The sequence below is a fragment of the Aythya marila genome (genome assembly GCF_965140915.1).
Source record: "Aythya marila genome assembly, chromosome: 1".
NCBI classification, from domain to species: domain Eukaryota; kingdom Metazoa; phylum Chordata; class Aves; order Anseriformes; family Anatidae; genus Aythya; species Aythya marila.
The window spans coordinates 152,401,344-152,416,816 of NC_139042.1; the positions used below are offsets into that span (position 1 = coordinate 152,401,344).

General features: G+C 44.6%; 1 protein-coding gene across 10 annotated transcripts; it reads right to left on the reverse strand.

Annotated features, from left to right (window-relative positions):
* Nucleotides 1-1,239: 1,239 nt before the first annotated feature.
* IFT27 (intraflagellar transport 27) lies at nt 1,240-14,695 on the reverse strand. 10 transcript variants are annotated; one of them, XM_082751952.1, is made up of 9 exons: nt 14,590-14,695; nt 11,427-11,506; nt 10,268-10,327; nt 9,543-9,602; nt 8,434-8,551; nt 8,012-8,121; nt 7,474-7,800; nt 6,869-7,027; nt 1,240-1,438 (listed from the first exon to the last, which is right to left on the reverse strand). In XM_082751952.1, exons 1-7 carry the CDS (start codon nt 14,621-14,623, stop codon nt 7,702-7,704), a joined length of 561 nt encoding a protein of 186 aa, XP_082608078.1. In that variant the 5' UTR covers nt 14,624-14,695; the 3' UTR covers nt 1,240-1,438; nt 6,869-7,027; nt 7,474-7,701. The 10 variants fall into 10 exon arrangements, with proteins under 10 accessions (XP_082608078.1, XP_082608073.1, XP_082608074.1 ...); XM_082751947.1 differs by having other exon boundaries at nt 1,240-1,469; XM_082751948.1 differs by having other exon boundaries at nt 1,240-1,517.
* Between the last annotated feature and the right edge of the window lie 778 nt (nt 14,696-15,473).

A 15,473-nucleotide genomic window follows, 5' to 3' on the forward strand; every position in this document is an offset into this window, starting at 1 on the left:
CGCTGTCTCCCCTCACCCCAATTCTTCCGCCTGTCTTTCCCTCCCACCAACCCGTTCTTCATCCCATCTGTCCGTCTGTCCCGCTTTCCCCCGGTTCCTCTCGAGCTGACACCCGTGGACCCCGGCGCATCTCCCCTCGCCTGCCTCCCCCCCTCATCACATATTTCATCTCTTTGTGTCTCCTACACGCCCAGGCCCACGCTCGCTCTCTCCCATACTGAGAGGAGGCGGCGGCAAAGAATTTGCTGCTGACCGCTGCATTGCTAGGAGGCAAACACATGGCCGGCCTTGTGCAGGCCAGTTTCTGCCTGAGTGCCCCAAGTCACATATCCCCAGCATCATCTCCGGCGCTGGGAAAACAGATGGTATAATAAATGAGAGCAGTCTGATAAAAGGAGGAAAGGGTGCCTGCCTCGGATGCCCCTCACCCGCACGGAGACGCGCATCCGACGTGGGCACAGCTCTCTCGCTCCCGTACCGGTCCAGTTTGGTGCCAGCCCAGCAGGGCACAGGCTCCGGCCTCACACAGATGGGGAGCAGAGGGGTTGGGGAGGGTGGCAGTGTAAGAAAGGCCAGTGTTTTTTTCCTGGTGTTGGTTTATAACCCCAGCGAGAGGCAAGAGGAATGGAGAGTGTAGAGGAATCGGGTATCGGAAAGGTTGTGGACCCAGGTGGCATCCAGTGATCACGTCTGCCTAAAGCCACCCTGGCGGCAGCCTTAGTTGGGTGGGCATCAACAGCAACGACTCAGTCCACTTAAAAAAAACATGCCCAGGTCTCGGTGGGTTCAGAGACTAGAAAGGACAGAAAGAGCTGCATTAACCTGCTTGTGTCCGTACCCAAAACATCCCCGTCCTCTCCCTAACATTTTCCCATTCCTTGCAGCCTGATACCTCTGCTGACAACAGCACTGAAAAAAAAAAGCATGATCTTAACTGTGGGACTCTTTCCCAGCCTCTGTTCTGCTGCCCTCACAAACCGATTTCATGCCTGATGCTTCAACCGCAACCTGAATCCCAACACGTCCTGGCTCACAGTCCCCACACCGAAGCCATCCAACATCACAAAAACAAAGGCCCAGAAATAGCACGCAGTGGTCACGCACAACTGTTAGAGTACGTGACGCTTTGCAAGAATCAAGAGATTAGCAAAAGCAAAGAAAGGAAACCAACACAGAAAAGAGATTCCTCCCATGCAGAGCTGAGGGCATTTTTAATTGTAGTTGGTTTTATTCGTGAACAAGGTGATTTCTAGCTGCTTTATATTGACCACATACGCATTGCATTTTTCTATTTCTTTTTTAGGTTATGTATTGGTGTTCTGGGGAGGTCTTCTGCAGTGCAAACTGATCATGAAGCTTTTGTTGTGCAATGTCAATGCTCAAGTTGCAGCCGTCACATCTGCTTGGCCAGGTGAAGTGCAGGTTCTCTTTTCATTTTCTGAATGGATGCATATAATGTATTCAGGAGGCTGCAGCACAATTATGCAGAAATATTATGGGTTGGTTGCCCCCCCCCCCTAAAAAAAGAAAAATGTTTAAGCAAACGTATCACCCAGTTTCTAGCAACAGAAACAACAGAATTAATTTGTGTTGTAATAATACAAAGCTCTGCGGGTAATAATCGTAGGTGTCTATTACCCTCCCCTCAGAAATCCCCTTAGAAGAATTGAACTCAAGCTGAATTTCCAGCATCACTTCACACTCTTCCACCGTTTCTGTAGCCTACCTGCTTTTTCTGGTCTCACCTGAACGTGCTGACTTCAGCCACTGCTCCTCAGAGCAGCGCAGCGTACTATAATTATCTCCCCACATTACTTGTCATTATGGGTTCTCACTACTGCCCTATCATAACCCCAGCGCTGACCCTGTCACGCAGACTCTAATTCACCCTGCCTTGTTCTAACGCAGGCCCTACAACCTGAACCTAAACTGATGGCAACCGTTGACCTTACTCGTCACAGCGCTGAATTCCCAAACCAACCTTGGCCCAGAGATCTGGGCCCTGCCAGTCGATGTTCAGTTATTTATTCTTGCCACCTGCTCTCCAACCTGCAGCACTAGCATGTATCCTCACTTTCCCTCAATGGCTCAAGCAAAAATTACTTTTCCTCCCACTTGATTTCCATACATAATTCTACAAGCGAGGAAAACCCTTAGGCCTTTCCACTCAGATTTCCCACCCTCCCACTCTGCCTCGGCAAATCCCTTGGGCTTTTCGTGAAGGAATACACACCCCACTCTTTCTTACACTCGCCTGTTCTCCGACTGCTCCCGCATTTCCACTGCTCAAGACACAGCAGCTGCTCAGTTCTGCCCGTGTACCTGCTCTAACAGTCCCTAACTTTAGGTCCTCACGTTGTTTATTTTTCCAGCACTTGTGCAGAAAGATTACAGGCTCCACATTTCTCCAGCTGAAGCGTATCTGGCTGGAGGGAAGCTCATCAAACTGACCCCATCCCCGACCCCAGCTTGGCATGTAGGGTCTGTCACATTTCCCTTTTAAACATTGCCAAATTTGGATTTGATCTCAGAGACCAGGAAAGAGAGCTATTGCAGGCTTTTCTTGACAAACAGCTTTAGGGGAGGAAATACGTGAAGCTGTGGCAGAAAAATGAGAGAAAGACCCCCAAGGAGTAAAAAATGTAATAATAATAAGAAAAAAAAATCCACAACTCCAAGTCAAAATGAGAACAGCCAGTGTCTGTGAAAGTTACACTGCGGCAAGCTCTGAAGAGCCAAGAGGAGGCTGCCAGGACTCTGCTGGGGGTCTTCTGCCAGGAAATTACACTCTGGACTGAGCAACGTCCCCTTCTCTCAGGGGACTTGGACAGGGAGTCACAACACCTAAGTGCTCCGAAAGGAGCAGAGATTGAGGGGCTCTCTGCTTTCTCCCTCCCCCAAGCATTGCTGTTCCGGGTCAACAGAGCCAAGGGCAACTGGCACAGAAGACATTGTTCTCAAGGCAAGATGACAGCAGGAGGAGGAAATGGGATGCGAGAAGCAGAGAGATGATGTGCCCTGAGGCTAAGAGGGACGTGGGGGGGCCAACATGGCCCTTGAATAGCTCCTGCTCAGAATCCACCTCTGCTGCAGAAGGTCCTAGAAATCTCTTAGCCGCAGGACCACGGAGTACCATCTGCGAGATGAAAAGATCGCTTGCTAAGAACAAACAGAGGTGGCTATTCCCCATCAAGAAGTGGATATGAGATAGGAAAAGAAAGACCAAGACCCCATGGAGAGAGAGGGGTCCCATAACGGATGGTATCCAGAACAGGAATGTCTTCCTGCTACTAGCAGAGATCTGCCATCCCACTGCTGGCTTTATACAGGCAGATGAGACAACGACTGCAAGCAGTTGCCACCTGAACATCACAGATACAGTAATTATTAAAAGCAGAGCACAGTCTTGAGCAGGGTATGGACCCCCACGGGTCTGTGTAAGCACCAGCAGAAAGCATTTGCTGCCTGCAGAACAGAAATACAGTGTTTTCCCTGCTGTCAGCACCTGCGTCAGGCTCCTGCTTTCTCTTGAGATACAGCTCTTAATTGGGATAGATTGTACGTTTTCTGCTGTAGCCCGGCCCAGCTCCCAGTTTAATTGCTAGTTTATGACTTAGCCTGTTTTGTGCTTTCCACACTACTTTCCCCACTTAATCTAATAGAATTATATAAAGTATTGCTTGGAGGACCTCAGGAGGCCACACGGTTTATCCTTCTGCCCCAAGGCAGTATTTCATTTTCAACAGCATCATGTGTCTTTTGCTATCAGTTCAGATTGGCCCAAGATGTATAGAAGGTAAAGAAATGAAGCTTACCCAAGGGAGTCAATTGGAATAAAAGACTAAATCCAGCCCTTCAAGTCGCCGAAGTTATATCAGAAATAACCCTGGACCAAATGGTGTAATTTATCAGATCGGTTTTCTGAAAGATGTCTTTTCTAAAGTTTTAAGTCTCTAAAATGAATAAATCTCTACAAGGAACTTTTTCACAGCCCCATTTCAGTATATTTAATGCTTTATTATGAACAGCAGTGACCACTCCATTGTTAAGACTGAACAGCTCTTATCACAGTGTGATCAGCTTTGAAACTCCTATTAAATCCCGCAATATGACCTGATCTTTCTGCAGTTCTACATCCTGCATTTCGCTTCATGGTAGAATATGTCTGGCAAAACCAAACCAAACCAAACCATTGAAGCATCTTTAACATGACAACTTTACAAAAACGGATTTCCAGTAAAATTTCAGAATGTCAGTCAGCTTCCTGAAGTTCATTCTTCCATGAGAATTTGACTAAAAATTCCACTTTTTAAAAATTTTTATCTATTAATCTCTCTAAGATGAAAGGTAGCCTTGGGAATAGTCAATGGGGAAATTAGAAGGTTTTAAAAATCAGCTGGTAATGTTTCAAGCCATGTAAAGCAGGGCACAAGTGTAACAGGGATTCTAATAGAGCAGAAACATGAGAAATGAGGACCAAAGAAAAGGTAAGAAGGAGGGGCTCGAGGAAAGATTTTATTTTTTTTAATCAAACAAGCTTCTATAAAAGGACTATATATTAATCTCTTACAGACAGTTAAAAATGCTGCTTGTTTTCTCTCCCTTCTTTTGAAATTTCAGTTCTGGTTGAGCTGGGGCTCTTCTAGGTTGTAAACATTCACTGCTGCAGGTGCTCAGCATGCACAGCTGGACAAAGTAGGGGAGCTGTAAGAAGACAACAAGCTTCCTGGTCAGCAGACATGCTTTCTGCCTTCCTCCCACTGTCCTCCACGGTGTCTGTAATTCAGGGAATTGCAAAGGCTATAAGCAGCAAAAAGCATCCTTGCTCTACAGATATGACCACAACAGCTGCTGGCCACAGTAAGAGAAATTACTAATGGCTTCAGACTCTTACTCGTCCTGCTCATCTAGCTCACCTAGTCGCTACCCAAACTCCTTCACACAGACACAAAACTCTTTTTCACAGCCTGTCTGTATCTGGCTCCCATGGACTCCACTCACCCTTCACTACTAGTCTCTACGATCAAGGTCAAATTAGGAAAATAGCATCGCCTGCATCATGCTGGTATTGTATAGCACATTAGCCACGAAGGAACAATATATTACGCTTTTAAAATGCATTTGGAACGACTGAGACGGTGATGACCAAACACACCACTTTGACAGACATTAAATCGTGTCTACGTTAGTCCTTGAAACGGTGCCGTAAAATCAAGTTGGGCTACATGCTTTAGGGACAACCTTTTGTCTAATTCTAGTCCTGGCCTGTGGAAGGAAAGAAAGGGGCAGTGGGTGAATCCCTACTGATAGCTAATTAGATTATATGTTTCCTCTCTCAGGCAATATATCTTTCCCTGCATGGGATGCATTTTTCTTCACTAACCTATCAAAAGCAGGTTCCCTATAAATCTGAATCACCTCTGCAAGCACTCCCTTAATGAGATCCTCCAGCTTCTGTGTTCATTTAATAAAACAATGTTCACCGATCTTCATCTTACTGGTGCATTTTGACTGTTTATTTGAAGCCATGGGAAGTCTTTCTGGGGCAGAGAGATTGAACTCCCTAGTTAAAGATCATACGGGATTCATTTCATCACCTATTCCCAAGGCATTCATTCCCCCCTACACCACGTCACAGGTGGCAGACACACCTGGCACGATATTTTCGGTATGAAAAAATATCCGTCTTGTGTTGTAATCACATCATCAGTAGAACTAGGGGCAAATGAGCTACCAAATCAAAACAAACCTTCTTTGGTTCTTTAACTAGATCAGCACAGCATCCAAAATAGCTTTTATTCTTAATAGGCAGAGGCACTAACATCTGCAGGCAAACCCCTCCTCAGCCCATGTAAATAAAGAGACAGCCCCCAGAATTCACAAGGCAACCCATGTACAACAAGGATGCCAAGTCAAGTCAAAAAGGATGAATCTTCTAGTGACCCTAAATCCATGGAGGAGTCCTCCTTATTTGGAGGAAGTAAAAGCTTTCCTAACTAGTACTATCACATTTTCCCAAGTGGCTTCTTGAGGGGGAAAAAACCAAGCAAACAGAAAAAAGGATTATTCATTTTCTTTCCTAGAGGGCTCAGCTCCTGCTTAACCCCTTTAGCTGGTATTCATGCTCCCTAGCCAATTCCCAGCATCAACATGCTGTTGCCAATGAAATGAGCCCAGCTGCTATTCCAGATTCTTGAGGTGTTTCATAAAGTCTGCTACAACATCTACAGTCATATTCCTAGCACCGGGCATAAAAATGGTTATAAAATATATAAAAGTCTTGAAACACAGATTCCTGAAAAGCCTGCCCGAAAAATCCCTCAGTGTTTATTCTCCATGAAAATCAGCCTCCCTTGCCCAAGGGAGGCTAATGTAATTTTAGGAGTAGAGAAAGGTTACGGTTTTGAGCTCCTCAGTGTTAGGCCCAGCTGCAAAGCAGTGCCTAACCATGAATGCTTTCATGTACTGCATTAGCAGATATTCTTACAGAGGTGACATCAATGCACCACACAAAAGAGTGTTCTCTCTAGGCTTTTGTCCTTTCTGATACAAAACTTCCAGCCAGACATGGCTGAATCAAAGTAACTTAGCTAGGTTGTTTTTAATTTACCAAATCTTGCTTCCACCAGTGACATCAGAATCATGGTCTTTGCTCTGAAATTCAAGGATAGGCAGGGGAAGTTTAACAATAAAGATGAGTCTGATTCTAGTAAGAGATTGAAAACTAAATCTAATGAGAACATGGAATTGAAAAGCTCAGCTGACAAGATGAAAAATGACACAAAACCACATAAAATAACAAATGCATGAAGAAAGAAAGATAATTTAAGTCTTAGATTTGTCCCTGGAATAAAAGAGGTATTCTTACTATATGACCCCATTCTGCAGACACGCCAATTTGGATGTGACAGTAGAAGGTCCTGCTTGCTTCATCAGAGGTAGCTTCTTCAGAAATCTTGTGACCTGGGGCCAGCAGAGGGCACTGCATTACCAAGTGACAGTGGTACAGATGCAAGACAGACAGCTCCTGCCAGGCAGAGAAAGCGAGCCTCATTGAAGAAAAGAACCAGATACCACCAGTTAGAAAAAGATATTAGTCATCAGCCTACCAGTGCTACAAATGATACGGGTAACACTTAAAATAGGCCTCAAACTCTGGGCGCCCCCCAGAAACACACCTAAATCCACCTCAATCCCCGTATATCTGAGTCTCCATGTATAAGCTATAGGGCATAGGCTTCCTACTGCAAATGCTTTTCAAGTAGTAGGACCGAGGCAGCCCTGTCCTGCAAGGCTGGGTTGCTTAAGTTGAAAAATATCCTGTCAGCTTCCTCTCTCCTCCTCCAAACCTCTATATCCTTGTTTGTAGCAGCAGGAAGTCTGCTGAGACATGAGACAAGGCACTATCAAAGCAAAAAGCTGGCAATTTCCATTCTGCCCTCCCCCTTTTACTCCCCGCCTCCTCCAACCTACCAGACTTTCAGTGAGCAGAGAACCAAGTTAGAGGACACAAAAGGAATGCTGAGGTAGCAACTTCATTAGAATGTCTTTCCACTTGCTTATTTCTAGTTTATTTTGAATTACCAGAAGATAACCATGAGGGAGCAATCATCTTTTTTCTTCTCTCTGTATCCCAGTCCGCAGGATTCTGGGCCCCAGAAGAAGCTCAAAAGCTAATTAAGTCATTCCCAGTCACGGCCCTCAAGCTAGTGAGCGAAAGGTTTCCACTTTCTCTTTGTACAGTTGGTGGAATGACTTTGCCAGGATGTGGAAAGGGGCCTCAAAATTTCTCATCTCCTTCTGAAAAGGAAACAAGAAAGTTGTGAATGACAGATGGGATGAGCATTTTACTATTTATGCTCTAACAGCTTCACAAAAGACAGCTTAAAACTGAGGGTGAGTTAGAGGACAAATAAGCGGAATTCAGCCCCCAGTTATCTTTCCTCACCTGAAAGAGAAGATAACTTTACAACACCCACTTCCACAGATGGTGAAAAGAGCAGATACTCACCACTGACATCTCACAGTATTCCAGGCCATGCTTGTCAGCCCACTCCTGTGCTTGTTTCTGCTCCACAACTCGACGACCAACCAGATCTGTTTTATTCCCCACTAAGACACCTACAGAAAAAGAAGAGAAACAAAGGAAAAACAGAAATGATGATTTGTTAGTAATAAACGTTGGAACATTTGTAGAAGTATCTGATAAAGTCGGAGGCACGGATAACAGTCTAAAACTATCTAGAAAAGGTTCCACTAAGGCATCATCTCAAACATCCTCATGTCTTATCCGAGTTGTGACAAAAGCAGATGAATCGGAGGAAGCCATGTCTGCACCTGCCTTAAAATAAATATTCCGTGCCACATCTCAACAGGAACAACTGCTGCCTTACAAAAGGGGAGCAGACAGCAAGAATATCACCCACTTCTTACCTGGGATGTGCATTCCAACTGCTTGAGCCCTCAGCTTCTCCAGCCACTTGGCACAGTTGTTGAAGGATTGCTCATTAGTGACATCATACACAAGGCACAGGACGTTTGGTTGCTCCCACTGCACAGCAAGAAAGGAACGTTGTCAGCTCTAATGAGAATGATGTGGTCAACAGCCAGCCTGCATCTGCATGGCAAACACAGATGCTGAGACAAAAATAAAAAGCCTAATATACAGGAACCCTACGCCCAGGCTGAGGTTTCACATCTCTGTTAACTGGGTAGGTGGCAGCGAGAGTGGTGGTCTTGCTTTCCTTCCCCATTCCTGTCTGTGTGGTCCTGCTCCTTTACTTGTACCAGCTCTGGCACTCATCTGATCCCTGAGGAAGCTGATTCTTCATGCTGAATCAGTACAAAATTAATCCTAGGGAAAAAAGTAAAAAGGTTTTCTGCCAGTTTGAGAAGCTGAATCAGCTTTCAGAGGGGTCCCCTGCAAACGAGACGTGGTGCAAGGGCAACAGAGCAACTGCCTCTTGTAGAGCAACGAACCACTAGGTTGACTCTGCCATCTTATCAAACTTGGCATCAATTAATCGATCCTACACCTTTTCAAATGAGGCAGCACAATGGAGAACTGTAAAGGTAAGGACAGGAATGAGTGAAGGAGAAAAAAATAAAAAAAAAATCAAGGACAGTGTTATGCTCAAGGACAAGAATGTGTCCTGTTGCAAAGACATCACTATAACAAAAAAAAGAAGAAAAAAAACAACAAAACAAAACACAAACAACAAACCACTGCTGGAGTAGCAGCAAAAGAGATGTTTTTTCTAAGAAATAAAAATAACTTTAAGCAACAGCACACAAATATTGCCAGTTATATATCCCTATTTCTTTTGTGAGAAAACTGAAGGATTATCTGCCTGCTTTCTTCTTGAAAGTATTCTAGTATTTTTACAAGTTTCAGATAGGTAGAACAGGAAGCATTGGCAATTGAAGTAATCACTCCCATTTATGTTAAAGACAAAGTTTGCTGTATCTGTCAGACTGGGGAGTTCAGATCTTCAAAGCAAAAGCACTCCTTTGGAAGGAGAGGACTGTTACATAATACTTACCAGTTTCTCCAGCATCTCGGAAAATAGATCTTTTCCTGCAGAGTCAAAAATGAAGAATTCCTGAAAGCAGAAGCAGAGAGAAGGTTCTTGCCAGGAATACCACAGTGTAGGGCAAGTTTTTGAAGGTAAATACTGGAACTTGCCATTCCTGCATTTTGTTCAGTACAGCAGTCTCGTGTCCCTAAGAGACAAGCTGTCTGCATTGAGCATTCCCAAATTCAGACAGGATGAGAAAATAAATGGCTATTTTTCATGAATAAACAATAAAAGGATTATCTCTGGGGCCCTGGGTATGGTTTCTGCCCCTACTGGAAGCAGAATACGTGTAGTGAGGCAGTAAGAAGCTAACCTGCACTATTTATACAAAATGATACACATGTCCACATCCCAGTAGTGGGACTGTAGGGCATTAAGGAAAAAAATGGATGAGTCTCAACTTCCAACATAAACTAAACCGAACATCTTAAAAGACAGAACAGAGACCTAATGATGCTGCCAACAGCTTTGGTTTAACATGCCCTGTTAGATGTAACTATGTAAAATATATTTTAAGATTAAACTAACCCCGGAGTCTCAGCAATTGTATACTACCAGTCTCATTTCCTTAATGCAACTTAATGGCCTTATGAACACGCAGTGCAATCTTCCACTAGAACGAGATAGAAAGTGAGGCTTGAGCTCTGGATGTCTCTTTCTGACCCAATTTATGTCACAGAAAAACTCACCACACTATCACTTGTCTCTGGAACTGATACAGCCTTCACCAACAGTTCAATGCCCGTTGTCTGTCAAAAAGAATCAGGAAAACAAGGTTCAGAAGACTTTTAAAGAGCCCTTCCAACTGCAGACCAACTACACATTGGACCGAGGCAATTCTTGTGAATCATTACAATCCCATCAAACAGGCTGATGGGAACTCAGTAACTCAGCAACGCTCCTCATAGCTCGGGTAACATAGTCCTGCTTACATGTCAGAGCTGTGTAGATTTGCTCAAAAGGAAAAGAAAAAAAAAAAAAAAGATGCAGTAGTACCAACATCCAGATCTTTGCCTGTATACTAGGGTATTAGCTGGTATCTGTGGGGCCACATTTACTATCACATTGCTGCTCTATTGCATGCCTTAGAACGTTTTGCACCAACCATGTGATCAGCTAACATATGGGACTGAGATTATTCATGCCTCTTCCACCTTTTATCTCATTCTGCTTTGTAGCTTATTTGTTTGTTCTATTTCTATCCTTAACTTCTGGTTTCCATCTTTATTTCAATGAATAAACATATTTTAGGTTTTTTCCCCGCACTCATATTTTCCTTTTTTTACTTTACTTATATTTACTTTTATTTTTATCCTGCTTCTGATTAGTCATCACCATTGATTCTCTCACTGAAAGACTGCAAACTGTATCCTCTTCATCTGGGAACAGTTTCTGTAGATTATAATTATCTTGGGGCTGTGCAGCACATCTTCATGTTTGCATAGTGATAAGCACACTGTCCACATGCACATTTAATAGTTGGAATTAAGAGCTTTTCTCCTTCAGCAGTGTTTTTTCATAGAGCATTCCCTAAAGGGGGAAATTCTCTAACACCGCAAAAGCTTGTGAAAATATTTGTTCCGCAGGAAAATTATAAAAATTAATTGATTTATTCTGCATTGTTTCAAAACCAGCACCCACTTAATGTAAGGACTTACACAGAAGAACATTACACAGTTTCTCTTCAGAATCTAAGGTGCAGGAGAAAGAAAACCACATAAGACCCACTTTGAACACCTCAACTTAAAATCACATTATTTATTTTGCTCTAGAGCTTCTATTTTCTCCTGTGTGACTTAGAAAAGTCATCAGACAGCAGTTTGATGCTGTTGTGTCATTTATGCCTACCAGCGTGTAGTTCTTCTGAAAATGAGCCCCATCACTGCGGAACATCTGGGCCAAAGCACTCTTCCCCACAGCTGGATCACCTGAAAAAAAAACAAAGATAAAAAAAAAATTGTTAATCTTAGAGAATCTAATTTTCCCTCAGTTCTATTCCTATCTTATGCCATAAGAACTTGGACACTGCAAATCTGAATACAGGCAAGATAAGTGTCACGAGAAGCGCAAAATAATCTAAAAGGCATTACCTATGGGATGAAATAAATATTGCCATTACGTATATTGTTGCTGTTATCAGATTTCTACTTCATGAGTAACAGTAAAGGGTCTCCAGATCAGGCATGACTTGCTGCTTGTTCTACAATTCACATCTACCCTGTAGCCTTTACTGAAGAACTCAAATTTTCCAGATATAGTGTCATACAGATAAAAACATACCAGGCTATGGGAGACTGGGCTGCACAGGCTGATTTCTGTCCTTGGTACACAAATTTCCACAAATTCAAATTCTCGTTATATAGTGAGATTAAAGGAGAGACAGGTCATTTATATACTACAAAGCTGTTTAAGCTGGTAACATTCCTCGATGAACTCTTCTTGCTGACCCTGCTAAGTGAGCAACTCTTGCTGACTCAATGCTGCCGGTGGCTCATTAGTTGCATCCTGGGCATAACAGAAGCAAATGTCACTTGGCTGGAGAGAAAGAGCCTGCTGATTCATCCCTGCATGGAAGGCAAACCAAGGGGCTTTAGATTTTGCTCTTCTAGAGCTAAGGTTTACCGATGTGGTTTGCATAACACTTTGGGAAACCTTAGATCTGCCCTGCTTTGGGTCGCTGTTACAATCTTACTCTCTAAGACCCAAAGCAATGGCAGAGAACTGCAGAATTCAGGTATGCTCAAATAGCTCCAAGAAACATAACATTATCCTTGCAGAACAAAGAGTTAACAACGTTCCCTGAGGGCTTACCCTCTCTTCACATATCCTTTCAGCAGCCTGGATGGTTCAAAGGGACAGAAACCAGGAATTAAATATCTCAGTGTTTGAGCTTTATCCTGAAAGGAACATTCACAACAGCCAAGCATGGGATACCGACCCTCCATGTTACATTGTTAATAAATAAATCCAGAAAGGGGTCTATTTTGACCCTATTACAGCTTCCTGGATGAGGCTGTGAAGGAGACTGGGAAAGCTATCTTCTGGCATGATACTGTAGAGTAGGAAGGGTATTTTGGAGAGCGCCAATTGCTCCTAGATCCATTAACTAAATGCAGTTCTTGTTAAAACATTTTTAGCGTGCTTGCTTACTTTGAGCTGAGTTGGGCTCATAATATTTAGACAGGAAAATCTGGTAAATCAGCTTGTTTGTTCCCTGATCAATCCAAGCTTGTGCTGAAGACAACACTGTTCTGGGTGGAAGCTATTCTGTATTTCAATAGACAATTAGATCTGTCTTTGTGAAATGAGTTAGAGAAGCATACATTGCTCAGAAGTGCGCAGGCTGCCTTTATTTTCATCACCCAGTACAAATTCTTACCTAATGTGTTACTTTTCTTTAATTTGACAGCCCCATTTTCCCCCTTCTTTTATTCTTCTTTGCCATCCTCTTAGCCCATTATATCGTTACACTTTCTCAAAATAAGTTTCCTCGCCCTTCTCATTTAGTTTGGTGTCATCTGCAAGTGCTGCATCCCACAGCTTTTCTTCCACCCATATTTCCGTTATTCTGCCAAAAACTGCAGCGCGTCTGTAAAACGCCTGCTGCTGACAACTACCTCTTTACAAAGGAAACCCCTTCACAGTGTCTCCACAGTAAGCTCAAACAACAATATCTTTGGCTTTGTGTCCGCAAATTACCCTTGAGATAACATAGGAATCGCTTTCTATTGTCAAGTTAACGGTCTCTCTTTTGCTAATAAAAGCCCTTTTCCCCTCTGCTGTTCTCCTTGACCTCAGTGCAGCTCCCAGTACTGTGATCCAGTCTATTCTTCATAATTTCCTTAGGTACACAAGCGTTTCTTGCTCTACCTCTGATGTTTTCACTTCTACCACTGTAAGCGCATTCTCTTGTTCCCTCCAGATTGTGGCGGTGATGTTACTCATCGCTCATATCCATTTCATTATAGCTCTCTCTTCTGGAAGAAAGAAGTTATTTTGCCAGGTATGCTACATTAATTTATTATTTTCAGTAATATACGGATATTATCCTAGTACTTAGGAGAACTGCATACTGAACAAGACATTTCTGTTGTTTGTATTGTGAACAGAATTGCAAACGCAGCTCCAAACACAATTGGGTTTAAGCACATAACTGGGTAACCCAAGGAAAAGCTACAAGAATCTAGACTTGTCATGGAATTGGCCTTTGATAACATTAAACATCAAGACCTGAAAGACTTCATTCAGCAAAGCCTATAGACTGGGACCTGAGAACTTCCACAGGGGAAGAAGTGTGCAAGTTTCAAGTCTACAAGACAGGCCACGGTACTGTCCACAGTAAGCACAAAGAAAGAGCTGGGGGAATAACTGCTCTGTGTTTGCTGGCTTTGTGCAAGCTGAGGGTTATCTGTTTCTGAGGGTATAAAAAAGAGAAGGCAAAGGCTTTATTCTGGGTGAAAGACGACAGCTTTGGAGCCAAGAGCGACACCCACGTGTTGTCTGCAAACAAAAGCTTTAAGGTCCTCTCTTTTGGGTCTTCTGCCTCAAACTGCACAGAGCTTCCACAAAGAGAATAATAAATAAATAAATAGATAGATAAATAAATAAATAAATGCGATGAAGTTTTCCTCCAGCAGCGTTCCCAGCCAGCTGTACTCACTTCCACCACCCCACCCTGCCAAAATAACCTGGTGATTTTACCTCCCTTCCTTTATTTATTTATTTATTATTTTTTTGGGCCAGGTTCCAAGCCACTCGGGAAGAAACCGTTCCCTGTGCATGCAGCCGAGCCCCCAGCCTGACAGAACAACCCCCCTCCACCCCCCCCAAACCCTGACAGGACTTTTCCCTCAGGGCCCACCCCCCCCTCCCACCCCTCGGGGCCTGCCCTGCCCTGCCCCAGCCGCCCACCCGCCCCCTCCCACCCCTCCCCCGCCCCGGGGTCACCTCCCCTCGCTGCCGTTCCGCACCGGCGGCTCCCCGCGGCTGTGGCGGCTGTGGCCGGACCCACCTGCCAGCAGGCACTTGGCGCCCAGCTTCACCATGGCCCCGGCCCGGCCCGGCCCGGCCCGGCCCGATCCGGGGAAAGGCGGCGGCCGCCACCCGCCTCTGCCGCGGCCTTAGCAACGCCGCGGCCCTAGCAACGGGGCGCCCCGCCTCCTTCAGCATTCTCCGATTCAATTGGCTGTGAGTTCTGCTCATCAAGGCTAGCGCGAGTTGCTATTGGTTGGCGGGCTTTTCCCGCCCTCCGAGCGTCCTGTCAGTCAAACACGAGTCCCCGCCCCCTTCGGGGGAGGTGCTTTAGTGCTGCGGATGCGAGAGGGTGATTTCTGCCTAGCAACTGTTACGTTTGCAAGGACCGGCTTCTTATTGGGTAGAACACAGCGGACCGTACCATCTAGCCGAAATTAATCCACAGGGCAGGCGGCATAAAACACTAAAACTACGAGAAAAAAACTATATAACAGTGGTTTGGAAGCACACAGAAGGGAAAAGAAAAATGAGAAGAAGGGATAAAACCATCCATTTCCTATCTCCCCCCTTCCCAAACGAATGGAATCTTCCGTGCAGCAGCGCCCTCACCCGCCCGCCTGGCTGAGGCCCTGCCCGCGCATGCGCATGACCGCACCCCCCTCAACGCACCCTTGCCTGAGGGTGGCTCTGCGCATGCGCCCAACGGCTGGGGGCTCGCGCCCCTGGTGGCCGTTACGCGCCCGTATTTTGGCTCTGAGTTCAAAGGGGGCAGTTGGTTAAAAGTGATTTCTTCCCCCCAATTTTTTTTTTTTTTTTTGTGTTGTTTGAACCTCAAAGTAGCGTGCCGGTTTAGAAGGCAGCTTTTGGGTTCTTTTCTGTCGTGAGTGCCCCATTTTGCACGTTTGGGGCTCGGGTGTGTTT

Coding starts and splice junctions, on each gene's coding strand:
- IFT27 (XM_082751946.1), bottom strand. CDS start 14,623: ATGGTGAAGCTGGGCGCCAAGTGCCTGCTGGCAG. Junction 10,328..11,426: donor TTCAGAAGAACTACACGCTG/GTAGGCATAAAT, acceptor TCTTTTTGACAG/ACAACGGGCATTGAACTGTT. Junction 8,552..9,542: donor CCGAGATGCTGGAGAAACTG/GTAAGTATTATG, acceptor CTTGCTGTGCAG/TGGGAGCAACCAAACGTCCT.